The 25,738-nt window shown below is 38.4% G+C and overlaps 2 protein-coding genes across 6 annotated transcripts in view; one reads left to right on the top strand and one right to left on the bottom strand.

Moving 5' to 3' along the window:
- The first annotated feature begins 530 nt into the window (after positions 1-530).
- On the top strand, positions 531-5,113 carry SLC7A6OS (solute carrier family 7 member 6 opposite strand). Of its 2 annotated transcripts, none has more exons than XM_008638901.2 (4): positions 531-980; positions 2,770-2,967; positions 3,841-3,964; positions 4,426-5,113. In XM_008638901.2, exons 1-4 carry the CDS (start codon positions 546-548, stop codon positions 4,545-4,547), a joined length of 879 nt encoding a protein of 292 aa, XP_008637123.1. In that variant the 5' UTR covers positions 531-545; the 3' UTR covers positions 4,548-5,113. The 2 variants fall into 2 exon arrangements, with proteins under 2 accessions (XP_008637123.1, XP_017596461.1); XM_017740972.1 differs by having other exon boundaries at positions 2,767-2,967.
- An 872-nt stretch (positions 5,114-5,985) lies between these two features.
- The window catches only part of SLC7A6 (solute carrier family 7 member 6), a 31,819-nt gene continuing 12,066 nt past the window's right edge, over positions 5,986-25,738 (bottom strand). For 2 of the 4 annotated variants that reach the window (XM_008638775.2, XM_017740969.1), the window contains 6 exons: positions 23,271-23,394; positions 10,800-10,903; positions 9,690-9,786; positions 8,888-9,037; positions 8,000-8,183; positions 5,986-6,833 (listed from right to left, as the gene is read on the bottom strand). In XM_008638775.2, coding sequence (XP_008636997.1) covers positions 6,739-6,833; positions 8,000-8,183; positions 8,888-9,037; positions 9,690-9,786; positions 10,800-10,903; positions 23,271-23,394 — 754 coding nt within the window. In that variant the 3' untranslated portion in view covers positions 5,986-6,738. Of the gene's footprint in view, positions 6,834-7,999; positions 8,184-8,887; positions 9,038-9,689; positions 9,787-10,799; positions 10,904-15,705; positions 15,803-23,270; positions 23,395-25,738 lie in introns of all 4 variants that reach the window. The other 2 variants (XM_017740970.1, XM_017740971.1) reach the window with 2 other exon arrangements.

The following is a 25,738-nucleotide window of genomic DNA, read 5'->3' as shown; positions in this document are numbered from 1 at the left end:
CCTGCGCTGTGACAGCCGCGGACAGGGGAGGACCGGAGCTACGGGCCGCAGCACACAGGGGCCACCGTGACAAGCTTTGCTCAGCACTCGCTTTTCTGTATTTAGAGACTATTCTTCATTTGGAAACTACAGAACAGTCAGTAAGTGTAGCTTGAATTTCTGCTGTGTGAGATGCTGAAGCTCAGCCCTACTTGGATAACAACTACCATCTGCCATCCAGCCTTTTATATTGAGTAAGACTATTCTGTCTTGGAAAATGATCTTCTTAGGACACGATAAAGGATATTATGCCCTAAATTTAGGTGCATTGCAGTCTTCCAAAGGCCTGTGTTTTTGTTTGGAGGGTTATTTTGTGCCATAGGGTTGTTTAAAAATCAAATTGAAATAGTCTAAGGACTTTTGTTCTGTATCTTCTGCTTTCTTCCCCTCATAACAAGAGAATATTATAATTGTTGTGTTGCTTTAAGTAATAGTAGAAGTTACTTGAATGTTGTTAGGTTTATTGGTACTGCAGCTCTTAATCCTTTCTAGGATTAAGTAGAAGTATGACTTGCTACCTTGATGGTGTCATTATATTCCTCCTCCTTTTTGTTCTTTTTTCTCAGAACGAACCAGTTCAGAAGTATGTTAAAGATGCCATCACACGAGACAAGGCAGCTCAAAGCCTGCGCCCCTCTTTGGGAAGCACTCAGCGGATCCTTCAGGAACTGCGTTCTGCCAAGCAGGTGAAAAGGAAGGAGAACCGTTACCGTGTGATATCCAGCCATCGGCCCGACTGCACCGAAACAGCTGCACCTGCCACACACAGCGAGGCTGCGCTCGATGGGGACAGGTCAGACTCTGCAGCACAGCAAGATGCTTCACCAGAGGAGAGTGGTGCTGTCCATAAGAGTTCAGACTGCTGTGGGAAATTCCAGCTGTTTGATATTGTACAAGAAGAGGAGAGGGGAGACTCCAGTGTAACGGCTGCAAACCCACAGGTCAGCTATGAACTTAGCGTGCTTGAAGTACTTTGGTATCACTGTTGAGTGGTACACGTGGGCTGACTGCTGTGGGAGTTTGCTTGCACTCTAAGTATTCCACTATTTAACAGGAGCCTTAACTGGACTGCAAGTTGGAATGTTTCATGAGGATCCTAAGTGCATTAATGTTGAGACAGACTGTGTGTGGAGCTGCTGCTTAAGGAAGGGCTTGTACCACCCTCTTTTTTTCTTTGCCCTGGTCTGATGTATAAGTTCTCTGTTCATCTGTCAGGTGGATCTCCGAGGTTTTTTAATTAATTTCTCTACCTAGAAAAGGAAAAATCTAATTCAGTGCCTTTTCATCTACCCAGATGCATAGGAACAGCACTTGTAGGCAAGATTCCCTCAAGGAAAAAACGCTCCTTTCTCATAGTTCCAATATACAGTTTTATTGTATATTTTGTTTTAGCAGAACTCCAGGTATTTGATAGACTGCTTAAGTCCCTACATGCTGTTTTCATTGGTACTAGGAGTTCAGTATGTTTTCAGTTGGAGGAGTATCTGCTCAATGTCTAGCGTGGTTGTAAGCATACAGAGTTGTGCCTTCTCTGTAAGGTCACCTTGTATACAGAGTGTTGTTAAGATTTTGTATTACAGACTCACAGCCACATGGGAAAGAAGGTGAGAGGGCTGTCTGTGCTTTGGTAATTCCTTCACTGTATGTAAGTACATGTGGATGCTTTCTTTATGCAGCCCATCACAGCTCTGAGGAAAACTTCAATGCTTAAAGAGACTGGGTGAGGGCAAGCCCAGCCAGCTGTCAATCCTTCAGCATTTCCTACAGGTTATTTCAGGGCTTTGACATCAAAGTTTAGTATGAACACTTACTTTCTATTAAGCAGGTAGTTCAGACAGGCATTTGAATTTTGTTAGGTAACTGTTATCCATCCCTCTGCTAATTAGAAAAAACAAAACTGAAGTAGTATCAGAATTTTCCTCTTACATTTTTTTAGAACTAGCAGTAGGTGTTGAAAGCAAAGAAGTGAGCTTTCTTCTTCATTCTCTTAAGTATTTAGAAGAAAATGAACAGCAGGTCTGCAGCTGCTCCTCAGAACTAACTAGTTCAGGAGATACCACTGGATTGGAAAATACTCTTAAAAGCTCTAGGAGGGAAAAATTGGTGCAAAAAACTGCCTGTGTAGACCTTCAAGTGCAGATCACTGAAACAAATACATTGCAAATAATTTATTAGGGAGGAGAAAACATGAAGAAATTTCTTCTGTGTTAATGTTGAAGAAAGGAAATAAAAACTGTATCTGTAGGGCCTACCAGCCTTTTTCTGTTCACCTGTCACATTTCCATCGTTTCTCCTACACACTTTGTGTACTGTCACCTGCTTGCATATTATCCACACTACTGTCTGCACATGTTTCTGCAGTGCTGCAGGTGTAATGCTCTACACAGCACAGGCCGTCTTAAAACCTGTATTTTCAGTGAGTGTGTCAGCAGAAATGGCAGTTCTATGGAGCTGTCATATCCCCTTCAATAATTTTTAATGGCCTGGTCACAGTTTTCTCTTAGTATCTGAATCATGTACTAGGGAAACATGCACAGTACTACAATAATTGGAAACTTTCGGTGTCTTTCTGTTCTAGGTTGCCAATATTCTAAAAGCATTCCAATAGGAAAGTGTTTCAGTCTCAGATTTCAGTGGCATCCTTGGCTAGCTACAAAGAGAACTGTTTGCTGTAAATAAGACTTTGCATGACTTTAGTGGAAGTACACATTTTTTGTTTTTTCTCAGCAGAAGACTGATCCAGATGCAATTCTTTGCAATGCAGTAGAGATGATCCGTGAGCGTTTAAATGTTTCCGAAGATGGTAAAAAAGAACACAGTGCCAAAGAAGATGAGTATGTTTATGACATCTACTATAAGGAAACATCAGCCCCTGATTGGATTGAAAATATCCTTTCTGTACAGCCCTATAGAGAAGAATATGAATGGGTAAGGGTGTGGAAAAAACGATCTTTCTCGAATAGAAAGGTCACAAATAAAAGATGCTTAAAGTCCTGCTATTAAAAGTTGCCATGCCAAGAAAGATCCTTTAAGATAGATACTACATGTATGCTCAGTGACTTCTGTGTTAGGCCTTCTGTAACTGCCAGTCCCGTGTTCCTGCAGGTTACTCTTGATCCAAGGAAATCATATGACAAAGTGAAAGAGATGGTGCTCATGTAATGAGAAGAATCTTTCTTCTTTCAAACTGCCAGTTAAATTTTGGCACACAAATGTAAACTTGAGTAATTCATGTCTGGCTTGTGATTAGGAGGCAGCCATTAAAATGTCATTGTAAATATGACTGAATTAAAAGAGCAAGGGGGGACACAATTTTTTCAGTATTTGAGGACTTGACTTTAATCTTCATATGAGATATTTTTTCATAATAAATTGTTCTTCAGTGACTGTGGAGTTAGGAAGTTCAATGTAAGCTTTAGTCTTTTGTTGTATAGATCCTGTGATCAACAGACTTGTATACTGGGAACCTGAAGCTACTTTCTCTCTTCCTTGCTCTATTACACTACTGCTGAAGTGAGTAGGATTAAGTTAGACATTACCATTTAAATGCTGGAGTGGAACATGTAGATGTGTGACTTAACTGATTTTTCACCTAAAGCAGATTTGAAGTGTTATGGTGAAGGCAGTGACAGCTCAAATTCTCCTGCAGTGTGCCTTGTGTCAATGCAGAATTCATTCTGCCTGCCATCAAAAAGTATCTCCTGGCTCTCTGATCTGTATAGTGTTGCACAGGTGGATGAAAACCCTTAACATTCACTATAAATACAGACACTCAGCATTATGTTTTGTGTTGACATGCAGGTAAATGATGATCCTGGTCCAGAGGAAGTATATGAAGATGAAGATGATGAAAATGATGAAAATAACTGGCGTAATGATTATCCTGAAGAAGATGAGTTCTTACCTGAGGAAGATGGAGAAAAAGGTACACCTGTCATAAATGCTGTTTGCTTTCTTGCTGTGCATGTATACATCCCCTCTTTTAAAAGCAGCCCCTAAAAAAGCAACTCTTAAAAAAGCACTGCTGGGGTAGCATTCTGCTCTTACAATGGTGAAATCTGTGTAGAGGAGTATTATCTTTCTTGCAACTAAAAGAGATATGAGAGTTTTTGAAAAGACAAAATTGAGAAGCCAAATTAAGGCTGCTGCAGTTGCAAAAGTTTGCTTGCTTAGAGAAGGAATCCATGACTTGGGTCCACATGGTCATGAAACACTGCCTCTGGCTTCTTAAGCCCTACCCCAGAGTACTTCAAGCACAATTCAAACCTCAGCTCATACGGAAGTTGTTCAGACTTAGTTTCTCAAGAAGCTTAAACTCATCTGATTAACTTAATTATTTAAGTAAAAAGAAGGGATAATCTAGAAGTGTTTATGCTTTCCCTATAGACTCTGAAGAGAGCTTCAGTGATGAGGACCAATGTTACAGGAGAAGAACATGGGACAAATACCGACAGGAGGTTTTGCAGGAATTCGGATACGATGAGATTGAAGATTTAGGTTCTGACTAATAGCCTGTTTTGGGAGATGAAATGCATACTGGAGGTGAATGTCTGCTGCTGTAGGAGAATGTACTATCTGAGCAGCCAACTTCAGCTGGTGGATATTAAACAGATGGTGCGAGTATGGCCACTTGACAACACAAATTTTGTTCTAAGCACAAGATACTCTGTGCTTTAAAAAGAATTTTCTGTCCATTGCATGTATTAAAGTTCTGAAGGGACCTTTTATTTATTTCTGTTTTCCCAAAGCTGCATGCCCAAGAGTTTGTACCTGTAGCAAATGTACCTCCACATATATGGAGGTACTGTTGGCAGCAGCCCTTCTCGTCATGACTAATGTGTCAGGTTGCACAAGAAGATCGACCTGTCTGCCCTGATGGCAAGTGGAAGTCCTGGAAAAAGGCATCCTATCCTACTGCTTTCTACTTCATTTGTTCCTAAGTGTCAAGTGACTTTCTTCACAAGCATTTGAGCATATGAAATGCCTTGACCTGTCCATTACTCTCCCCCAGTAGTTTTACTGTTGGAGTAGAACAATGTGCATTTAAATTGTAAATAAAAATTTTTTTGACCAAGTTTTCTTTACTCATTTAAAGATCACAGGAGTTGGTACAGCTGAACCCAGGTCACCATTTTAACTTGCATTTGTACATCTTTAAAACAATTCCATTGTATCTGTTTGGACACACGAAGTATTTTAGCACTTGAGTCTGTAAAAAATAGCTAATAGGATTAGCTCTTAGCTGGTCGATGTCATTCATGAACTGTAGGCTGCAGCAGTGACTTAGGCCAATTAGTTTTCACTGTTAATGGCAAAGTAGTGGAGGCAAGGTATTTTTGTTTGCTTCAGAGAAAGGTTAACATGGCAGTGCAATAATCCAAGTATCCCCACTATTATTCAAGTCACTGATGCCACTGGTGCACCCTTTGAAGCATATATTGCTTCAGACATAATCTTGTAATTACAAGATTTAGTTCAACTTAAACGCACAAAACTATACATGTGGCCAAACTCAGGTCAACTGAGACAGACATTCTGAACTAAGGTAAAAGTCTCAGGTATGTTTTTGAAGTACATCTCACTTTGCCAGACAAACAGGCTGGCTTCTTGTTGCCTTTTGCTGCACCAAAATTCAGTATTAAAACTATCCTGATTTTAGGCTTAGAGCTTTGGAATTACAAAGACTACGAATTAGCATATGTGTGCTGCAATAGTACTTTTTACTTTTGTTTTTATTTCTAGTTTTCCTCCCTGCTACTTAGCTTTCAAGATCTAGCATCTGCCACAGAAATTCTACTATAGATGGAAAAGAAAGTTAAGTGGTTTCTGTGAGGTTTTAGATGGTCACTTTCTAGTGAACAGCACTGAAGTTTATAAAGGGAATTTTCTGACTGCTGAGGTAACTCAGCTACTGTGTGTTCACTGAAACAGTTCAGAAACAAATGCTTACAGGCTTCAAACTGAACATTTTAATTTCAGAATTTTCATAAAACCTAACAGAAATTGACAAAGCACTAATGAGTTAACAAAAAATCAACAACCATTAATCAAATCTTTAGTGCCAAGGTGCTTTGCTGATTAACTCCTTGCCACAGTCAGATACATTTCCATGTAGCCCACAGAATAAAAAACTTCAAAGGGAGAAAGGTTGGTTCAGTCTTTAAATAATGGAGCAGAACTTAATTTATCATTAGGGGCAGAAAAACTAATGAAGTAGTTTGTTGTGACCAGTTGTCTTCTGGGATAAGAACTGAGATAGTACAGCAAATCATTTCATGCAAACATCCATCAGAATTAAGCTGGAAATGACTTGGTCTTTGGAGTCAAAGTGGGTTTTAGTCTAACTTAATAATGGATTACTTTACCACTTGGTTCGGCAGAAATCTAATTTGATCCATTAGCTCTTATCATTTTCATACCAATTCTGAAGAAGAAACACTATTAACACACAGCTTGTGTGTGTAGGTGATGAGTAGGTAATCATTATCCAATGAAAACCTGCCCTGAAAACATGCCACAGTTTAGGAGGATGAGACATGGGCATGATCTGTGTTGAAATCCATCTGCAAGTAAGAACATTTTCAGCATTTCTGGAAGACCACCGAAAACAGTTTTCCTGTGTCTTCCAGTTCCAGCTCTTCCCTTTCATTTTTGTAATTGCTTTTCCCTCCCTCCTGCTTCTTTTAATGGCTTTAAACTTTAGTTGGATTTGATTTCTAACTTCTTTTCTTCATTTGTGTCCATCTCTGTTAAAACACAGTAGCAGAGCAGCTGCATGTTTCGTGTAACTGCACCTGCACAGAAATTGGAGATAAATTAGAACAACAGCCACCTATCTCAACTCTAATTACAAAACACATCTGACTAATGAAAGCTCTCAGGAATGCTGTCTCACTTCTCTTTAGGGAAACAAACAATAAAATAACTGTCTCCCATTCATTATTTTTAACAGACAGTATCTTAGACTGTTCTGTTGATATCCTAGGGTGTTTTGCTTCTTAGGCACCCTGCTAATAACTGAAGTGAAATATTTTTTTCTCTGTAATTAAGAGTGTAAAATTGGTGGAATAAAAAAGGTAAAACTAACAGCACACAGGGAAAGCTACAAGTTTACTGAATATTTACATATATGCTACTGCTGCAGCAGCACATCCTGCTTTCAGGGTAAGATTATGCTATAAACCTTCCTTACCATATCCCTGATCATGGCTGTCTCACATAGTAACAATAACAAGAGAGCACTGATGGAGAAAAATGTGTAATTTAACTGCTGCAATTCAACAGAAGGCAAAATTCCATCCTTTACTGACAAAATCTATCCATCTTCAAGTAACTGATTCAGTAAAGCTGGACAGTTTGTGCTACCAAGAATGTTCAGACTTTTTACAGTCATCAGCCTTGGTTAAAATAAAGACTTTTTTCTGATGTTTTGGCTATTGCTGAACAGTGTTTGCACAGTATCAAGGCTTCTTTTCTTTCCTCTTTGCTCTGCTCTTCCTGTAGCCAGCAGGATGGGAAAGGGCAGGAAGTTTGGCAGGAAGATGGCCAGAACAGCCCACCCAAACTATGCAAAGGGCTATTTCATGCTATCTGATGTCATGCTCAGCAATTGAAACAGATTGAGCAAGAAGTGTTTGCCTGTGGGAATCTCTTCCAATACAGCTGTTGCTTGGAGACTGGCTGCAAACTGGACTGCTTGTGGGATGGGTCAGTGATTGATTGCTTTTAAAAGCAGCAGGGTTTTTTCCCTTTTCACTTACTAAACTGTCTTTGACTTGACCAACAGGTCTTTCCACGTTTGCTCTTCCTGTTCTGTCCCTCATGCTGCTGGGGGTGCTGGTGAGCCAGCGGCTACATGGGTGGGGTCAGCCCACCACAACCCTATCCATCAACAGACCAAGAGTCAGCAATTTACTCTTCCCCTTTCCTAACAAGGTCTCCAGCTAACAAAGAAACTTACCTATAAGCTTGTTTATAAATTTTGGTCTCCTTGATGCAGGTAAATAGACTCCCAAGAAAAAGAATGGAATTCCAGATAAAGCAATGGCAATTCCAATCAGTGAATTTACAAAGTCACTATAGAGTGGCACTACCACCAGAAATACTGTGCATATACAGAATATTATTGGGAAAGCCAGGCTCAGCTGCAGACAGAAAAAACAGACCACAACGTTAATGAAATATTCATTGTCTAGAGTTACAAACATTATGATACAGATTTTTCTCTCTGAAACCCACTTTGTGAAATTATCTGCTCTTCCTCTCATATATTTGGCTATTTAGGACCATAAGGAAATCGCAGAATTATTCTTAACAGAACTGTTGCTAAAAATTGTAGAAGTAATCAAGTATGGTAACTGCTGTGCTGAAACAAAGTGCATAGGGCATGAAGTGTTTTTAGACAAAACCAGTAACACTTGGGAAACAAGAATTACTGACTTTTTTGAGTACAGTATCAACTTAAAGTATAAGAAGGTTATTAGAGGATCAGATATCATCAGAGCTAAATGTGGTCCACAGAGTTACTTAAGTTGAGCATTCCCAATCAGAGATTTCTCCTGCTAAATAAAAGGCTAACTAGTATGTTAAGCTATTGAAACATTCCCCAGTGAGCAGACAGGAGGAATACTGATTGAACTAGCATATAATAATAGAGTATACTGATACAACAACCTCTTATTCTTACCTAGCAGAGAAGCTAACTTTCATGGTACATCAAATGGAAACCATGCTTTATGTTCTGATCAATTTGTAACCTTTAGACTTAACATGTATGGTCCAGATTTTAGACAGTACTTTTAGATTATATGGAAGCAGGGATTTTAAACAATTGTGTAGTAAGTATTACCTTAAGAGGTCGGGGCCGATCTGGTTCTTTCCAACGTAGATATAACTGCCCAGCAATAGACAGACCAACAAAAAACCAGTAACTGAAGCTGAAGTAATTGATAAGCTGGAAGACATCCTCCACAGCCAGGTAAATAAGGGTCATAAAACACTGTCAGAAAAAAACAGGATTGAGAATCTAAACCCAAAAGTTTGAAACTTACTCTTTATGCTTCTTTTTGCCTTTAACACCTTATACTCCTTGGTTATGCCTCAAAAAATCACTCTCTCAGCAATCACCTTGATGACAGTATATTTTAAGTTGTCTCTTGTGAATTTTTTAAAGTTTTCCTTTAAATAATTCATATTCTTGTTCTGAAAAGATTTTAATTCATTGACTGTATCATAATAAATTACATTCTGCTTTGGGGGACTGGGTTTCTCAGAGCTGCATTTAAATGCAATAAGGATCTGAGAGAAGCACTTTGGGTTCTAGGAATTATTTATTCTTGAGCAGCAGAAATCTTTTATACACAATATGTCAATTATTAGTTGCAGTTTCAGTTTGCTGAAAATGCAATCCATGGTAATCCATGGTATACAGAACACATTTCTTATGACATGTCTTCTGCTTAAATTGATGTTCTGATTTCAGCATGAAATAGAATACGTACATGGATTACTTCTTTTACTTTTCTCATGTTATTTTTTATACATATATATGTGTGTACATTTTTCTAGCCCTGTCTTGAAGCTCCATTTTGAGGGAAGCTGTGCTGTTTGTCCCATCTAATCAGTTGAAAAGAAAAGCAATAACAACTTGCATTGAAGAGCAGTGCTGGCACAGGTGTGAACCTCTCTATGTGGATCATAGACAACAGATCAGGAAGGTGACCTTCCCGAGATCCTACAAAAAATAGCCTGAAAAAAAGCAGTAAGAAAACACATGTTGAGACCACAGGCAAGAGAGAATATATTACAAAAAATCAAAAAATAACACGAGTCAAAATAAATATGTACACCACTGAATTTCCACCCTTAAAACTGGAACCTGGATTCAACCCTTCTTATAAAAATGTACTGTACAACAACCACTGAAAGATATATAAGTTTTTAGAAACATGCTGTTAACAACAATTTTTAAAAAGTCATATTGCAGGTAAAACAGACAACATCTAAGTAACTGAAACAAATTTCTATTGTTTCACAAAATTCTAAAAGCTAGCACTGAAAACATTCCAGCTTAGGGAAGAATAGTTTTCAATGCCAAGCAGAAGAGACTGTCAGGGCCCTAAAATTACGTCACTCAACCACATGCTCAAAAAACAAACACACAATTTTATTACCAACTGTTCTATGTTGACTGCTTCTCCAAATGATCATATTTCTTCTCAATACAGAGGCATTGCAAATTCATTCAATGGACAGGAATAATCTTAAAACGCCTGAATAAAGCTATTTAAAACTTTTGCTAGTTATATCCACAGTCAGTGCTCAAAGAAAAGGTTCTACACTGTATCCTGAGCTTTCCAATTGCAGCTTCATAGCAGTAGCAAGTTTTTTAGGGTTTTTCCAAGTACAAAGTTTTAAAATACTGATTCTTAAAAGGTCAGTAAATACATTTGAAAACAAAAACTTGCTAGAATTATTCTATCAAGTAAAATGGAAGATAATAATCAGCAAATAATCAGCACACAGACAAAATTAATTTTATCTTTAATTATGCTCTGCATACACTCAGGAATGTTTTGGGGAAACAAAGCAGTGTTAAGAGTGTATGTACACACATACAGAGGTTTATTTAGATCTGTTGTTTATTGTGGTTATTCATTATAGGTTCAGTTAAAAAACTATTTTTGCCACTCTTATAATAGATCAGCATAACAGTAACATGTAAAAAGACTTATGAACATTTGTCAAACTGAAAGAGATACCTTGATGATGCTAGAATTGAAGCATTAAGTCCACCAAAACAAGAAAAGGCTACAGCAATGGGAATTGTCCAGCTGAAGATACCAAATACCTGGTCTGCAAATGTCTGATGAAAGGGAAAAGAAAAGGAAACATGAAAATATCTGCAAAAAAGAATATGTAAAACAGTGACATCAGAGCTTTGGAACACATTTTGTATGGAAAAACAGTAATATCGTAAGGACAGTCCATAATGCAGTGCAAAGAATCACACAGTCTTCTTATTTATTTATGGATTCTAAATAAGCACAAACTTCTTTAGCCAAGCATCTGAAGTCGTATCTTCTGCTCACAAAAATAATGCTCACAAAGAAAACCAAAATGTTTTGAGAATTTCCTTACCAATCCTATACCAATTCTAATATATTTTGTTATCTAACTGACCTACAGAACTTAAGTGAACATTCTTTAGATTACTAAAAATATTACCTAACCAGAGAACTGCCATATTGCAGTGGATAACCACAGCCAACATCACACCTACTGTTTAGAGATACTATTCTAGGAATCTATTTTATTTTCCTTCTTTTGCAGTTTCCTAAGCAACATCATCTTTTCCTTTAGCTCCACCGGCCTCTGGGCTCTACTCTCACAACCTGGCAAATGACAAAGCAAGTGATCTTATCACTTGCTCAATTGTTAATGTTGCTAGACAATACTGCAAGCAACTGTGGGGACTGCCCATGGTAGAGCTCTGAAACCAAGAAGTCATGAGCATCAAAGTTTCACAGCAAGTGGTAAGAGCCACTGATTGCCAGCAATCTTAGGTCTAAAACAAAAATGGGTAATAATTTGCAATATACTGTCCTGGTCTATTCTGTTCAGCCTCCTGGATGTTGAAAAAAAGGGTGGGAGACTTAGAATATCAGACAACACATTTGAAAAATGAAGAAATTTAATTCATGCAGACTGATAGGTATTCTATTACTGTCTCTGTCCGGCTCTGTGGGCTCATGCGTGCGCACGCACAAACGCACGGCTAGCTTCAGTATAAAGCTGGTGACAAAAGAGATGGGAAGGGTCTTTGCGTGGCATTCCACAGGAGCAGGTTATTGCTTCCCCACTGTGAAAGGCTCCAGAGGCAAAGGCAGAACAATGCCAAACTCAGAGGTTTTATCCGGGGCGGGAAAAGGCGGGACGAGGGAACGGAAACCAGTGGGGAAGCTCTGGGGGAGTGACGAGAGGTAGAAGCTAACAGCTAACCGGAGAAGCCAAACTGGGATACATTACCGTAATAGAACAAGCATCCTAAGAGAAACTTCTTTCCCTCATCACGATCATAAGTCTCTAACACCAGAGCCTGTCTTACCAAGAGCTCTCTGTGTCCCTTGTGCCACAGGCTAATCGGCCACCACGGTATTCTACCTCCCATCTTGGTCTGAGCACTGCACGTATCTGGACGCTAGCTTTAGCATGAAGTTAGGCAGAAATCCCCTCGTGCTGTGTTCAGAGGACATGGGTGGAGGAAGCCTTCCTACCCATCCCAATCTTACCTACAGGAAACTGAATCACTTCCACGATTTCTTTTACAGAAGCAAACTAACAGTCATGGTAGCAAAAGAATCGTGTCTACATTAGACAGCATGAAGTCACTACTATGGAAACAGAAAGGTACATACTCATGTATAAGTAGTATTCAAACAAACACCAAAGATTTGAGTATTTTACACCTTAGCAAGTAGCAGTAATCTAATCCTTTTCATGAACCTTTCTCTAAATAGCTTTCTTATCTCTCTCTTGCTTTAACAATTTCAAGATCCTCAGACATAAAAAGCATATATAGTAGTTCAGCTTTCTGCACGTTTGTCTACTATAAAAATTTTCTTCAGATTTTAGTATTTTAGTATTTTTAAACACATTGCCCTTGGCCTCCCCTGTGGATACAAAAATGCTGTTAGCAAGGAATTTTCCTGCTTCTTCTAAACCGTGGGATACTTTTCTCTCTCATGGAAGATAACAGCAGAAGTTCTGTAAACTAAGAACACCTGCAACCTTGTAGAACTATGTTTATGGTACAGTAGAAGAATATTTTGACAATGGATGTTTTAGGATTTTAACCAATCACCCCCAAGGCGTGGCTAATCCTTTGTCCAACCAGACTATGAAGAAAAAGTTTATAAAAGAGTTTGTAAAATAATTAAATAAATCAATCTTGCTGTACAATTCCTGCCTGCTGGATCTTCTCTCCTCCTCCTCCCTATGGCTGCGGGACACAGTAAGATCGACAGCGGAAATACTCCCCTTCAAAGCACTGGTCTTCATCATTACACTTAAGAGCTAAGGAGCTCAATCAAAGATGATTAACATTCAGAACTGGACTTTATCTGTACCATATGAAGTTATCTCAATTTAAGTGGTCAAATTTTGATTTAATTACTCCAGGAACCTTTCAGATCATCAATAGCAGTGCATTATGATCTGTTTTCCTAATGTTCTCGCAGGTCAAAAAAGCCTGAAAGACTTAATATAGTTGGTTTGGGGGGTTTTTTTTGTTATATGAGGGTTGGATTTTCATGGGACAAAGCCCTGTATATAATGTCAATCTTTAAACCACAAGATGCTGAGAAAACCAAAGCTTGGCCAGATACAGTTTCCTGTTCTTTGTCTGCATTGAAAAAGTGCTTTGTCCAGCACATTATCCAGGTTACAGCTCAGAATCCAACTCTGCTGTGTACCATCATTAATACTAAAAAGCAGAATGTATTCCATCCTTTTGTGTAATTTAGTTGAGCCTCAAAGGCAGACACGGTTTCCTGCTGCTGAAGGACAATGCAAAACCAAATAATCACTTCAACTGAACTCTGCCTAAAGGCTCAAAGTCAATGCATCAGCTGTGTCACTCTGGTTCTCGGAAAGGCACCTCTCTTCCAGAGCTCTTTTAGTTTATCCATCTTAGCATGGCTTCCTTCAAAATGGAGCATTCAACACAGGGGTGGAAAAATTCACACAGATTCCTACAGATATTATAAAAAATAACATGAGAAAAGTATAAAAGAACTAGTCCATAGACATATTCTATTTCATGCTGAAATCAGAACATCAGTTTAGCAGAAGACCATGCCATAAGAAATGTGTTCTGTATACCATGGATTACCATGGAATGCATTTTCAGCCAACTGAAACTGCAACAAATCATTTACATTATTGTATATAAAAGATTTCTGCTGCTCAAGAATAAATAATTCCTAGAACCGAAAGTGCTTCTCTCAGATCCTTATTGCATCTAAATGCAGCTTCAAAGAGAAACCCAGTCTCCTGAAGCAGAATGTCATTTATTATGATCCAATCAATGAATTAAGATAACTCTTCCAGAACGAGGACAAGACGAAAATTCTAATAAGCAATTGTTGTAATATTTTAAAGGAATATTTGAACCTCAATTGCTGATTTCTGAAGCCAAACAGCAAAGGAAATTACTAGACACAAAACTCCTGGAGGATTTTTTGTTTTAATATATAAAGTTAAGATACAGAACAAGATGTTAGAGAACTAAGATGTTAAGTAAAATTGCTTGAAGGATAAGTATTTAGATAAATAATATTAACATCTGAAGCTAAAGAAGAGAGAGAAAACCTATGAATGTAATCTTATGCTGAAGGATGCAAATTAGCTAACATGTCATTTGGAGAAAATTCCCCCCTCCCCCCCAAAGATGTTCTTTGCATGCATTTTCCATTTCCTTTTGAAAAATTTGGTAATGGGCCAGTGTGAATGACAGGTGCAGGACTAACTCAAAGCTATTTCCATCCTGTAATCTATATCCAGTTTTTCTAAGATATGCTAATGTTGTTTCACACATCTTGGAAAACAGCAATCATTCCTCTGAGCAGTAAAAACCACAAATTATATACAGATCAAAATGCTACAGATTCAATGTATTCAGGATGCAGGCTATGTTCTACATCAACTGTTGATCCAGCTCAAAGCCTAAATAAGTAATTTCCCTAGATCTGTAAAAGTCAGACTCTTCAAAAGGTAAGAGTAGTGACAACCTCTACTGAACCCTGTCATTTCCAATGTACTTTCTAATGCTGTAGTTGGGATTCCTGACAGAGAAAAGGGTGGAGAAACTTCAAGAGGTAAACTTGAGGTGAGGTAATGCGTAAGACTATTTTAACTGACAATCATCTAAAAAAGAGTACTGCTTGGTTTGCCAAGTAGATCTGCCTGCAAAATGATCTTTCAGCAAAACAAAGTTGAAAGGTACCTAAAGTTTGGCTCATCTTTCTATTGGTATCGACCAGCTTAACATGACACATAATGACCCACGTGCCTTTAGGCAGGTGTTTTCTGACAGGGTTTCACCCTCATTTACAACAAAAATCAGCCAAGTTCATTACTCAGACACTTGAGTACAAATTTATAAATCTTTCAACACTCTCCTTTCAACAGATGCCAAGAAATGTCTTCTCTAAAGCTCAGCTATAATCTCCTGTGAACAAAGACAAACCCAAAGATCTCCACAGTGTTTCTTGCTGAAAGAGTTACTGAAGTGTAAGTAAAAGCAGCAACAATAAACATTCACTGTGTGCATATCAGAGGATTATTTTTCATAAGAGGGCAGGGCAGAGAAAAGCACAACATGAAATCAAGTTATCAAGCATGCACACTGAGTGCATTGCACCAAGAAGGGAAGCAGGGAGGGAAAAGGAGAAGAGTTAGTGGCTGCTTTCTGCTAAAACCACAATTGCGCAATCATGGATCCTCCACAAATGAGACAGACCTCTGAGCTGAGCTCCTCACCAGTTCCACTTTAACTACCACTACTTCTGGGAGTTGTGAAGTCCATTTATAAAAACAAATGAGCTGGCAATGGAGGAAAGAATGGAGCATTCACAAAGGTATGTGGAAGATGACAGAGGAGCCTACCTGGAGGCAGCTATAAGCAGAAACATTTAGTCCACCATAACAGGAGAAAGCCACCACTATGGGGATGGATATCATCTCAGGATTCTTCTGAGAAAGTCTAAAGAGCAAGAAGGATTAAGAGATTAAATTGTCATCTCTGCTATAGCCTGAAAAATCCTGTAGTCCAGACTTGAATTGTAACTGCTTCCAACAGCTTGGAAACAGAATTCAGAGAATTGCTGATTTAACACTTGCAATTAAGGATAAAGTTCTTTTATGCCCTCCCATCCATTGGGTATGTAAGGTATACATAGATACATGCACACTGTAGGACATGCACCTAGAATTGTTCTCCTTAGTTTCAATTTTTTTTTTTTTTTTTTTTTTTTTTTTTTTTTCAAACCATCATCGGGGAATAACAATGAAGGAAGAGGCTTCCAGCTGTGCACTTCTCAGCTGAACTGCCCTTATTGCATCATGACTAAAATGTTACATTACTCCCAGAAGAATGGTCAAAAACTGAATTACAGCTTTGTTTCAAGGGATGAATGACTGATTAAATTTTATTTTTGTCTTGGGTTAGTTTGATCTCATGATCATCAGCTGGAAACTTGTGAATGGTTTGCAGGAACACTTTTTTGTCCTTTTAAAGGTCCAAACAACAGTTCTATACAAACAGGTTGAACTAAAAGCAGCAGAAATCCCCCGCATCAAGAGCTGTCACAACAAAATACACGGAATACTGCCTCACACTCAGTAATTCAGGCACACAGATGAGCAGCAAGACCCACATTTATGTTACAAATCACAAGATGAGAACTGCTTCATCACACTTAGCTGCACACAAGAAGTGCACTTAGAGGCACACAAGAAATGTCAGACTACACTGAGAGCGTATGGAGCTACAAGCACATGCTGGGCTGTCAAAGCACCAAACAGTATTGACTGGAGGGACAAATGCAAAGAGAATTTTAGGCTACACTCATGTGTAGCCTAACATGAGTAAGAAACACCAAAAAAATACCCAAAGCTTATGATGCGTTTCTATTAGGAGAGTTTAAAAGGCATCTACGGAGCCTCTTCATGAAACTCTTTTCAAGATCCCATTGCCCAGGAGCTTTTCCAGGCTCAGTTCTGTAACATGCTTACCCTGAAAATCATACAGAGCAGTAAGGGGATTAATATATATATGAGCAATCTGACTAGTGTTTTGGAAACACAATTAATTCTGCTTTGACATTTCTCTTGAGGCAAAGTGTAAATACATTCACACATCACAGGAAGATCTGGCAGTGAGAACTACAGTGTGTTTTCTTAATTTTGAGCTTCTGAGGTCTCCAAGGTGCTATTTGTTAACAGAAACAAACTCTGATTTATGGCAATCAGGAAGCTGCACATGCAAAAAAAGACCCTGAGCAGAACAAGTTTTCTCCCACTGCCATAGATTACATTGTCAGGATACTGCATGACATCTCTCCTCATTGACCAAATTAGATTTAATGGCACATATATTAAAGAAAAGAAAGAGTGCACCTCAGTCAAACCCAGAAAATGGTAAAGGTGCAAAAGAAAACAATTTAAATGTTAGTGTTTCCTGTAATTCTTGTTTCAATTACCATGCTGTTGATCGATTCTACTCAAACAGACATAATGCTCTCCTTGTATTACCGGCAACACCTTGACTCAGAGAAAAAGGTACCAGTGCAGTGCAAGGTCCAGCACAAAATTCCCTCTTCATTTTTAGGTCACTAAATACAATTTTATGGTAAGAGAACCAGCACTACTCTGCTGCATTAATATATTGCATTCCTACATGCATGTAAGATGTCTCTTCTGTCCAGTCCACAGTAAAATTTCTGATGTCAGCTCCAACAGTAAAACAGTTCCATTTATATTCTCATGGAAGTACTGAAGATATTTGATCTAAACCTTCTCAGGTGTTTATCCTGTTCTTAGCATCTCTAACAGCTAGCTGTAGAACAAGGGTTCAGTGTTTTCCAAGTCTCTTACCTATCTCTTATTGAAAATATTACACAGCACTCTTTCAAGTTCAGCTCAGCTTTTCAGCTTGAATTCCAAAGCCAGAGAACTTCCATGTAACTGGCATTGGGAGTGCTGCATTGGCAGTGAATTACAGCTAGCTCCAAGAAAGAAGGCAAATAGCTTACTACACAGCTCCCCTCTAAAAGCAACTGCCTGTCCCTAACGAAGAGTTCTTCAGTTGTAAGGTATGGAATGTGCACTTCATCCAAAGAAACCTTACTGGGGAAGTGCCAGTGCAAGCAAAGGAGAGGAACATGACACTGATGGCTAAGGACAAACAGATTTTCCTCTTCAGAAAAGAAGCCAGTGAAGTCAATGAAGGAAGAGAAGTAATATCCAAAAGGTCTAAGAAAAATTTTTAAAATTCAGCCTGAATTCAGTTAGAAAAAAGTAACTCAACATTTATTAAACTATAAAACACACAGCCTCCCACATTCCAGCTCATTGAGGGAGCATGGCAAAGCAAAGCAAGCCTGCTCTCGAATATGAGAGAGGGTGAATTGATTGATCTACACTGGACTCATGAGATGATATTCAAAGATGCAACTGAAGTAGTCCTCTTTATCCCCAGTTTACTGACAAAGTTGTACAGCTCCAAGAAAGATGACAGCTGGCTATGCGGGACAAACAACTATTTGCTTCAAGCATTTTTAGCTCTTCCAAGTAAAAGAAGCAAGCTGACAAATACCAGCTATCATATGAACTCAATCAAAACCCACAGACATGACCAAACACAGGAAGCAGGTAATGAGCTGTGCACTGGCAGCCAGTATGTTTCCTGTTAGGAGATAAAACAGCCCAGAAAGTGCTTGTGGAGCCAGCTGCAGTAACTTTCATATGTGTAACACTTAACAGTAAAGGCTGTGTTGGTTTGCATAAGGAGGTAAAACAGAAGTCAACTGTGAAACTCTGACAGGAATCATTGAAAAAGTGAGTGATTTGAGATGATCAGCAATCATCTGAAGAGCATTTTCAGAACTTTTAAGCGAGCTGTTATTGTACCACTTGAATTTCTTCAACAAAAAAGCTTTAAAACTTCAGCGTCTTAGCCCAACACTGGGACTATACTACAATGAAGGCAATTATGATGTAAAAGGAGGACATTTTATCATGTTTTTCCCCATACAATCCCTTGGTATGATTTCTTTTGCCTCACAGCCACCAAGAAAAACAGTACACGAGGTGACGTGGAAAGATACACTCATACTTCCTTCCCTCAGAACTTTTAATCCATTCAAAAGCCGGAAATACCTTCACCCCACCCCTTTACAGCTCAAAGCCTCTTCCCTGAAGAGTATAAAGATACTCCATTCCCTCCCAAGGGAGCAACAAAGAAGATTAAATGTAACTGCTGCTTGACTACACCAAAGACTAAAATGCAGCAATATTACTACCATGTTTCTTCAAAAATTCATTAATACAATTTTCGCCCTACATCAACTTTCACCAACTACATAAAGGGCAATAAGTAATCTGTGTCTTGTATCACGTGTAGAATATGTGAGCAGGTGAAAGTGGCTCATTTTCATCAGATTAATTTTTTTCAATAGCTTAATTCTCACCTCCTTTTTTCATTCATCCCCAGAATACAATGCCCTAAGTCCTCTTACATATTCCATTGAGGATAAAACTCTCTTTCACCACTCAGAGAAATTTCACCATAAAGATTTTTACATTTTCATATTATAGGAAGGTTTTCAAATACAGCCACTGGCTCTTCCCCCCTCCCCCTGAATCAAGTATTTGAATTTGAACTGCAAGTGCACTTTTGAAGCAATTCTCCAAATTACTGCCACTTACTGCTTTTTGGTTCACACTGTTTAGCTTCAGCACTAAAAGGAGCTCCCCTTTAAGAACAGGCTAAATTAGAAGATTAACTACAAGAGCACACGTGCTGCACTCCCTACTGCGACCCAACCACACAGAGTAGTGCAAAGTACATGTCATGCACGAGTCAGGTCCTCAGCGTCAACTCCTCCATTCTACAAACATCCTTCCAGAGGCCCACACTATTTGCTAATGTCTTAGTAGATCAAGTTTAAAGTCAGTTTCATAAAACTGGGCAATTGTTCACATCAGTGAGAAGGAATCTTCAATAGCTCATGTGTTAAGTATTAAACTTCAGCTGCACCTTCACCTAATCATTCTAAAAGGGATGGAAATAGTAGCAATCAGAAAAGCATTGTTTGCCAGCTGATGAGACATCTCAGCAAAAATTCCTTTAGATAGAACATGAGTTCGGCTTTTAAATTCAGGTATTTGACAAACCTGAGATAGAGTAAAAACTTAATGTTTAGATTTCCAAAAATCTCCGACATTCTTCGAGTTCCATTAAAATTAGTCCAAGAAATAAAACATCTAAAATAACTTTGGAACTCAAAAACATATTTTTTCATTCTTTTCCCGGTCACTCAGTATCTCTGCATGTGATTAGATTGACTAAGGACTTTACATCATTTTTAAGTCTTCCTTTTTTCTCCTCCATGTTCAGATACATCCTACAGTAGAGAGGAAAACCTGATCTGTCCCGTTCTGAGTATTACAATTTCATGGAAAGTTGCATGTATATATACATAAACGTATACATGGACTCAAAGATAAATACATACTCTTGGTAAAAAACGATCTCAAAGAACAACTAAATGAAGTATATATAAAGTCATAAAAATTTAGGCCTGGGTTTCACATGTGCAGTAAGGTTCAGGCATTCACCAGCCCTCCTTTATCTGGCCACCAATTGCTGCTGCAATGCTGTCACTTGCTGTGTTCAGGAGCATGGATTGGGCAGGCCCCCAGGGAATCGCTGTCCCAGTCTCCCAGGGTGGGTCACTTTTCCTGATCCCATTCCCCATCCAGCTGTATAAACTTTTGCGAGGACAAGGGGCAGGAGCAGTAGAGCAAGCACAGAATGCTCTTAGAGGATAGGCTGGATTGGAGAATTTCACTGCTGTCAAAGGAGCGTATTTTCCAGATTTTGTTAGGGAAAAACCTGTGTTGCTTTACAGAAATCAGGACAGACAGTGGACTGTGTAATGGCTTTTAGATTTGTCTGGATTAAGTAACTACCAGACAAATATTAATAATTCCATTATCAGTCACTGGACGGTACTTTATATGGGATACTACAGTCCACAATAGAAATCAATTACCCCTTAGCATATGTTTATTTTCTATCCTTGTTTTGTCTCATTCTGAGATGTTTTAGGAAGTTTTTCCCAATACATTTCATGACAATTCTGTATTTGTGTATTCCTGCTAAAAGAATTATTATTTATATATTAGTAAAGAATTATTATTTACTTTCAATACATTTTGAAATAAACATTTATATAATTAATTTGAAATAACAAGTTACGGCCCACATTTACCATAAACTACTTTGAAATCTTACACTAAATACAAATATTTCTGCAGTCTGAAATGAGGTTAAGTCAGAGCTTTTGCAGGACCATTTGCCCATGTATCTGAAACAAGAGTTTCCTGGTTTACTAAGCTGGTTTTTAATCCCAGTAATCCTCTGTGGGAACAGAGAAAATACTTCCTTCATTTTGATGTATTTAAAACGCTCTATCCGTTGTCTAACTACTTATATTTTAGAAGCCAATTGGGAATCTAAAAGGGAGGCAAGGCATTATTTCTTTTCCTCTGATTTAAATACCCAAAAAGATTAAATTTTCCCAAGTTTCAACTTTAAAGTATATGAAGTACCCAGAACAATCCCATTAATTCACTAGTTACAGGGCAAAAGAAAAACCCAACCCTTTACTTTTGTTTCATTATTAGCTTAAGTACAGAACATGTTTCTACCAGCTTTTACTTTAAGAAGTTTAGATCTTTTAACTGGATCCAAACTTCCTTCCATACACAAAAATAATGAATTTCAAAATGTTAAAAAGTTTTTGGAATGAATACAGTGTTGGGAAGACAGTGGTATAAGTTACTGAAGAGGAGATACAAAGCTGAACTTTGTCACGGCTGAGCTGCCACACATCCATTTACAGATAAGCTTTGCACCAACCATCAGCTCAGAGCAACCCTGCTCCATGTTTGGAATACTGCAGCACAAAGGAACACAACCATGTACTCATGAGTCTTAATTTACAGTTAGCTCGAAGTGCACAAGTCTAATTAGTGACTTTGCAAAGTACAGTAACAAGATGCATCTGTGCTCATTTTAATAGATCTGGTAATCTATCATTATTAGACATGATTTCATTAACTGCTTTCCTACGTGAGATTAAAATATTTATGACAAGTTGTTCTGTCCTCCTGTGTTTATTAAAATAAACTAGGGATTTTTCCTGTTTCATCCCTTGAAATGAAATGCATCCCTAGAAGGTGCAAAATCAATAATGTAGCAAAATGCCACTTGATGTGGTGTTGCATTCCCCCCTCCTCCTTTCCAGGAGGCACCGTGATCTGAGAAATGCTCCTTAGGCCTCAGTCTTGAAAAACAGCACCTGGGCTCAGGTCTTCCCGAGCTTATCAGAAACACCATCTGCTCCCAGGAACTGCTGCTGTCTAACAAGCTACTGCTCTCCTTATGAACAGCCTTGGAAAATATTTTTCTTGCCAGAACAGCACAACATTCCTGTTCTCACACCATCAAGGGAAGTGCTGCCCCAGACATTATTATGACTAAAGCCCACTCTCCTGTGACCCTACAAACAGCAGTCCAAAAGGAGACCCTTGGAGCTCTCCTGGAACCGCAGCAGGCTGCGACGAGCAGCTCCCTCTGAGCAGGGCCTCGCAGAACCAGCCAACTCTCACATTTGCTGTAACTGGAGGATCAGCCAACAGTGAGTCCTGGGCTGATACCTCACTCCTCGAGGCCTGACCCTTCACCCACTGGGGAGATGCAAAGGCGTCCAAAGTGAGTATTTCACTGCCCTCTGAGGGGAATTTTTCACAGGTACCTTGTTTGCACTGACTCCTTCTGTCTGGCTGCATAAACGTGCATATACGCTATAGCAAATCTGGGAGAAATACGGCTTTCTTAGATGTTTAAGTGCCTTAGATATCTCAGTAAGTTAGGCCTGTCAGTATGGTTAAGTTATCGTTACAAGCTAAGTTAAATGCTGCTTAGTGTTGTTCTTTTGTTAAATTGCTAACTTCGACTTGGAAGTCATAAATTAGGATAAGTGCTGCTAAGTGTTACTCATTTGTTAAATTGCTAACATTAAGCTGTAACTTAAGCTTAAGGTAGGCATAAGTTAAAATACTGTTGTGTCTGAGTGTTGTTAAGCTTTCAGGCTGCATTCCTTTTTTCCTTGTTCTCGCTATCCTTTTGTCACTCACACACACACACACATATACACCTAGGTAGCTCTCAGTTAATTTCTGTTTTGATTGCCTGGATTGTATTTGGTTTTGTTGTTGCTTGTTTTTCCTTGGTGTGCCTTAACTGTCCTAGAAGTAGTACAGTCAATCTTGCCAACGAACTTTGTTGTGCTGTTGCTTAACACTGAGTCTGGTTTTTGCTCATACCCTTACCAATGATTTTATAAGCAATCTCAAACACTCATAACACTTGGTCAACTTACCACTGCCACAGCATCACTAGCGAGAACAGCTTGAGCATCCAGCACTGTATAGTAAGCTATATTGGTCATAATATAGATAACTGTCACAATTGGCATAGATACTGCAATAGCCAGGGGCAAGTTCCTGTAAGACAAAAACAACCAAAACTCCACAACCCATAACTGCAGGGAAAAAAAAAAAATCCATTAGTAGTAACAGATTACAGTTATTTATTTGTATCCTTTACAATAGACAGTAAAGTTATGAAGCCAAAATAAAGATTTCAAAAGAAGGTATCTCTGGAACCAGAGTTTGGTTTCTTTTATAACTAGAAATTATAATACAGAAGACTGGGAAAAAATCTGATTTTTATAGTAACTTATAACCTAAATTATGTGTAAAAAGGGATTCTATGCAATCGCTCTTCAAATACTCTAACTTCAAGGTTTCCAGATCTGTAATAACAGCCTTCAAACTTAAATGCTTTAAATGATTTCCTACTGTCTGTGTTAATCACCACAACTAGAACCCAAAGAGGCAGAGTTCTGAGTCATTGCACTCCTCCCTGGGGAATGGGGATGTCCTTCCAGAACCTACTCCTAGAACTGGTGCAGGGAGATCTATTAAACCAAACCCCTGTTCTTCTCATCTGCACTCACCACTGCAGAGAACAAGCTAACTGAGCTGCACAACAGAGATGCAGATCTAAAATTGCTGAACAGCTGTGAGCCCCAGCATGTGGTGTAGCTTACTAGCAACACATGTCTAGAAAGCTGTACAAAAAGAAGTCAAGAGTAACAGGAAAACAGTGCTAACCTTTAGATGTAAGCAGATAAGACTTAACTGTGAGATAAACTCACAGTCCTAAGTGTGCAGCTCCACAGAAAGAAACTACAGAGCAGAAACAGATTTTTAATTTTAGGCTTTGGCTTTTCTCAGCCTGATTCTTTCCTCAAACCTCACAGGAATATTCAAATGTTTCAAAAGGGGAAGCAGAACTGAGAGTGTTACTCTCACATTTGCCCAGCTTGAAATCAAACAGAGCAGGGTGACATTGATGTGCATTTGCCATGAACATTGCTTTCAATAACAACAAGAAAAACCTCCAGACAACAAAACCCCAAAGCATAAAAATTACCAGTCTGACTAAAACATTGAAAGTTCCCTCAAAAACTTCCTGAGGCCCAGAAGTCCAGCTGTGTCTGTCTGCTGCCATGGAAGCAGAAAAACAAACATACCCCACAATCCTCCATATAAATCAGTAAATTAGTAACTGGGAGCTCTGACTCTTCTTCCAGGTTGCACACTCATAGTAAGAGACCCGAGAATCCCAGCACAGAGAAGAAAGAGAAGCAGAAAACTGTGAATTTAATTCAGAAATATTACACAATGTAACAAAAATCTCAAATAGAATTTTAAGGACTTTGCATCATCCAAGATTAATGAAGCCAATGTCAAATGTAATTTGTGGATTGCAGCTTTTGGGTGGACAAGCATGAAGGCACTACCAATCAAGTGAACATGAAAAATATATAATTCTTGTAGTAATTTTGTAGAATTATGGAATACCTCATTATTCCCAAGAACTGTCAATGCAGAAAGCTGAAACATGAAGTTCACTTTACCAGCTACCATTCTATCAAGAATGAAGCTTGTATTAGGCACTGATGCCTATATAGAGCAAATGAATATGAAGAAATTTTCATCAGCTAAATATCCTGGGAGAAAAATTGTTTTTCAGAATTATACATCTAATAGAACAGCTATCAAACTGATAACAGAGAACAATACACTAACTTTAAAAAGAAGAAAAGGCACTGCAACAGTACTCAAAAAAAGGAGTTTTTAGCAGAAAAAAACCACAATTTGAAGGACCAAATGACTGATGAAAATACAAAATGTATGCATTCTGAATATGTTTATCAAGTCTTTAAAAGAGGATTTGAAGAAACAAACTGTCAATCTGGAATTCAATCTGACTAAAAATAGCTAGTTTTAGAGTTAAAATACTTATCCACTATTTTATCTTTTTAATAGATAACTTTCCTGGTTAGATAAACACTCAGCATAAAACTCAACATCCAACATAGAAGAAAATAAACCGCAAAAGTCAAAATCAGTTGGGAGAACTAAAAAAAAAAAAAATCTCATTCATTCTTTATCATTCAGCTATAGCAATCTGAGCTGCTGTTCATAACAGGATGTAAAAATTATCAAAGGGGAGTCTATTCTAACATAAAGGTGTCTGCTTACAGACTCACAACTGAGCAAGATTAGCCAGTCACATTTTAGAGCATAAATTCATGGAAAAGATTAACATTCTTAAATATGAAATCAGAATGACTGCACAGGTAAACACAGACAACACTTAGGTACCTGTTCCACTGCAACACTGACATCTACTATAATAAATAGTAACAGCATCTTGAACTGAAAGCTTACCTAGCACGGAATACAGCATCCTGCAATCATCTACACTTATTTATTC

Source organism: Corvus brachyrhynchos, unplaced genomic scaffold, assembly GCF_000691975.1.
Source record: "Corvus brachyrhynchos isolate BGI_N302 unplaced genomic scaffold, ASM69197v1 scaffold26, whole genome shotgun sequence".
NCBI lineage: Eukaryota > Metazoa > Chordata > Aves > Passeriformes > Corvidae > Corvus > Corvus brachyrhynchos.
Note: the sequence above shows the minus strand (reverse complement) of the source record. Positions and strands in the feature narration are given on the sequence as shown.

Coding starts and splice junctions, on each gene's coding strand:
- SLC7A6OS (XM_017740972.1), top strand. CDS start 546: ATGACTTGCTACCTTGATGGTGTCATTATATTCCTCCTCCTTTTTGTT. Junction 981..2,766: donor TAACGGCTGCAAACCCACAG/GTCAGCTATGAA, acceptor GTTTTTTCTCAG/CAGAAGACTGATCCAGATGC. Junction 3,965..4,425: donor TGAGGAAGATGGAGAAAAAG/GTACACCTGTCA, acceptor CTTTCCCTATAG/ACTCTGAAGAGAGCTTCAGT.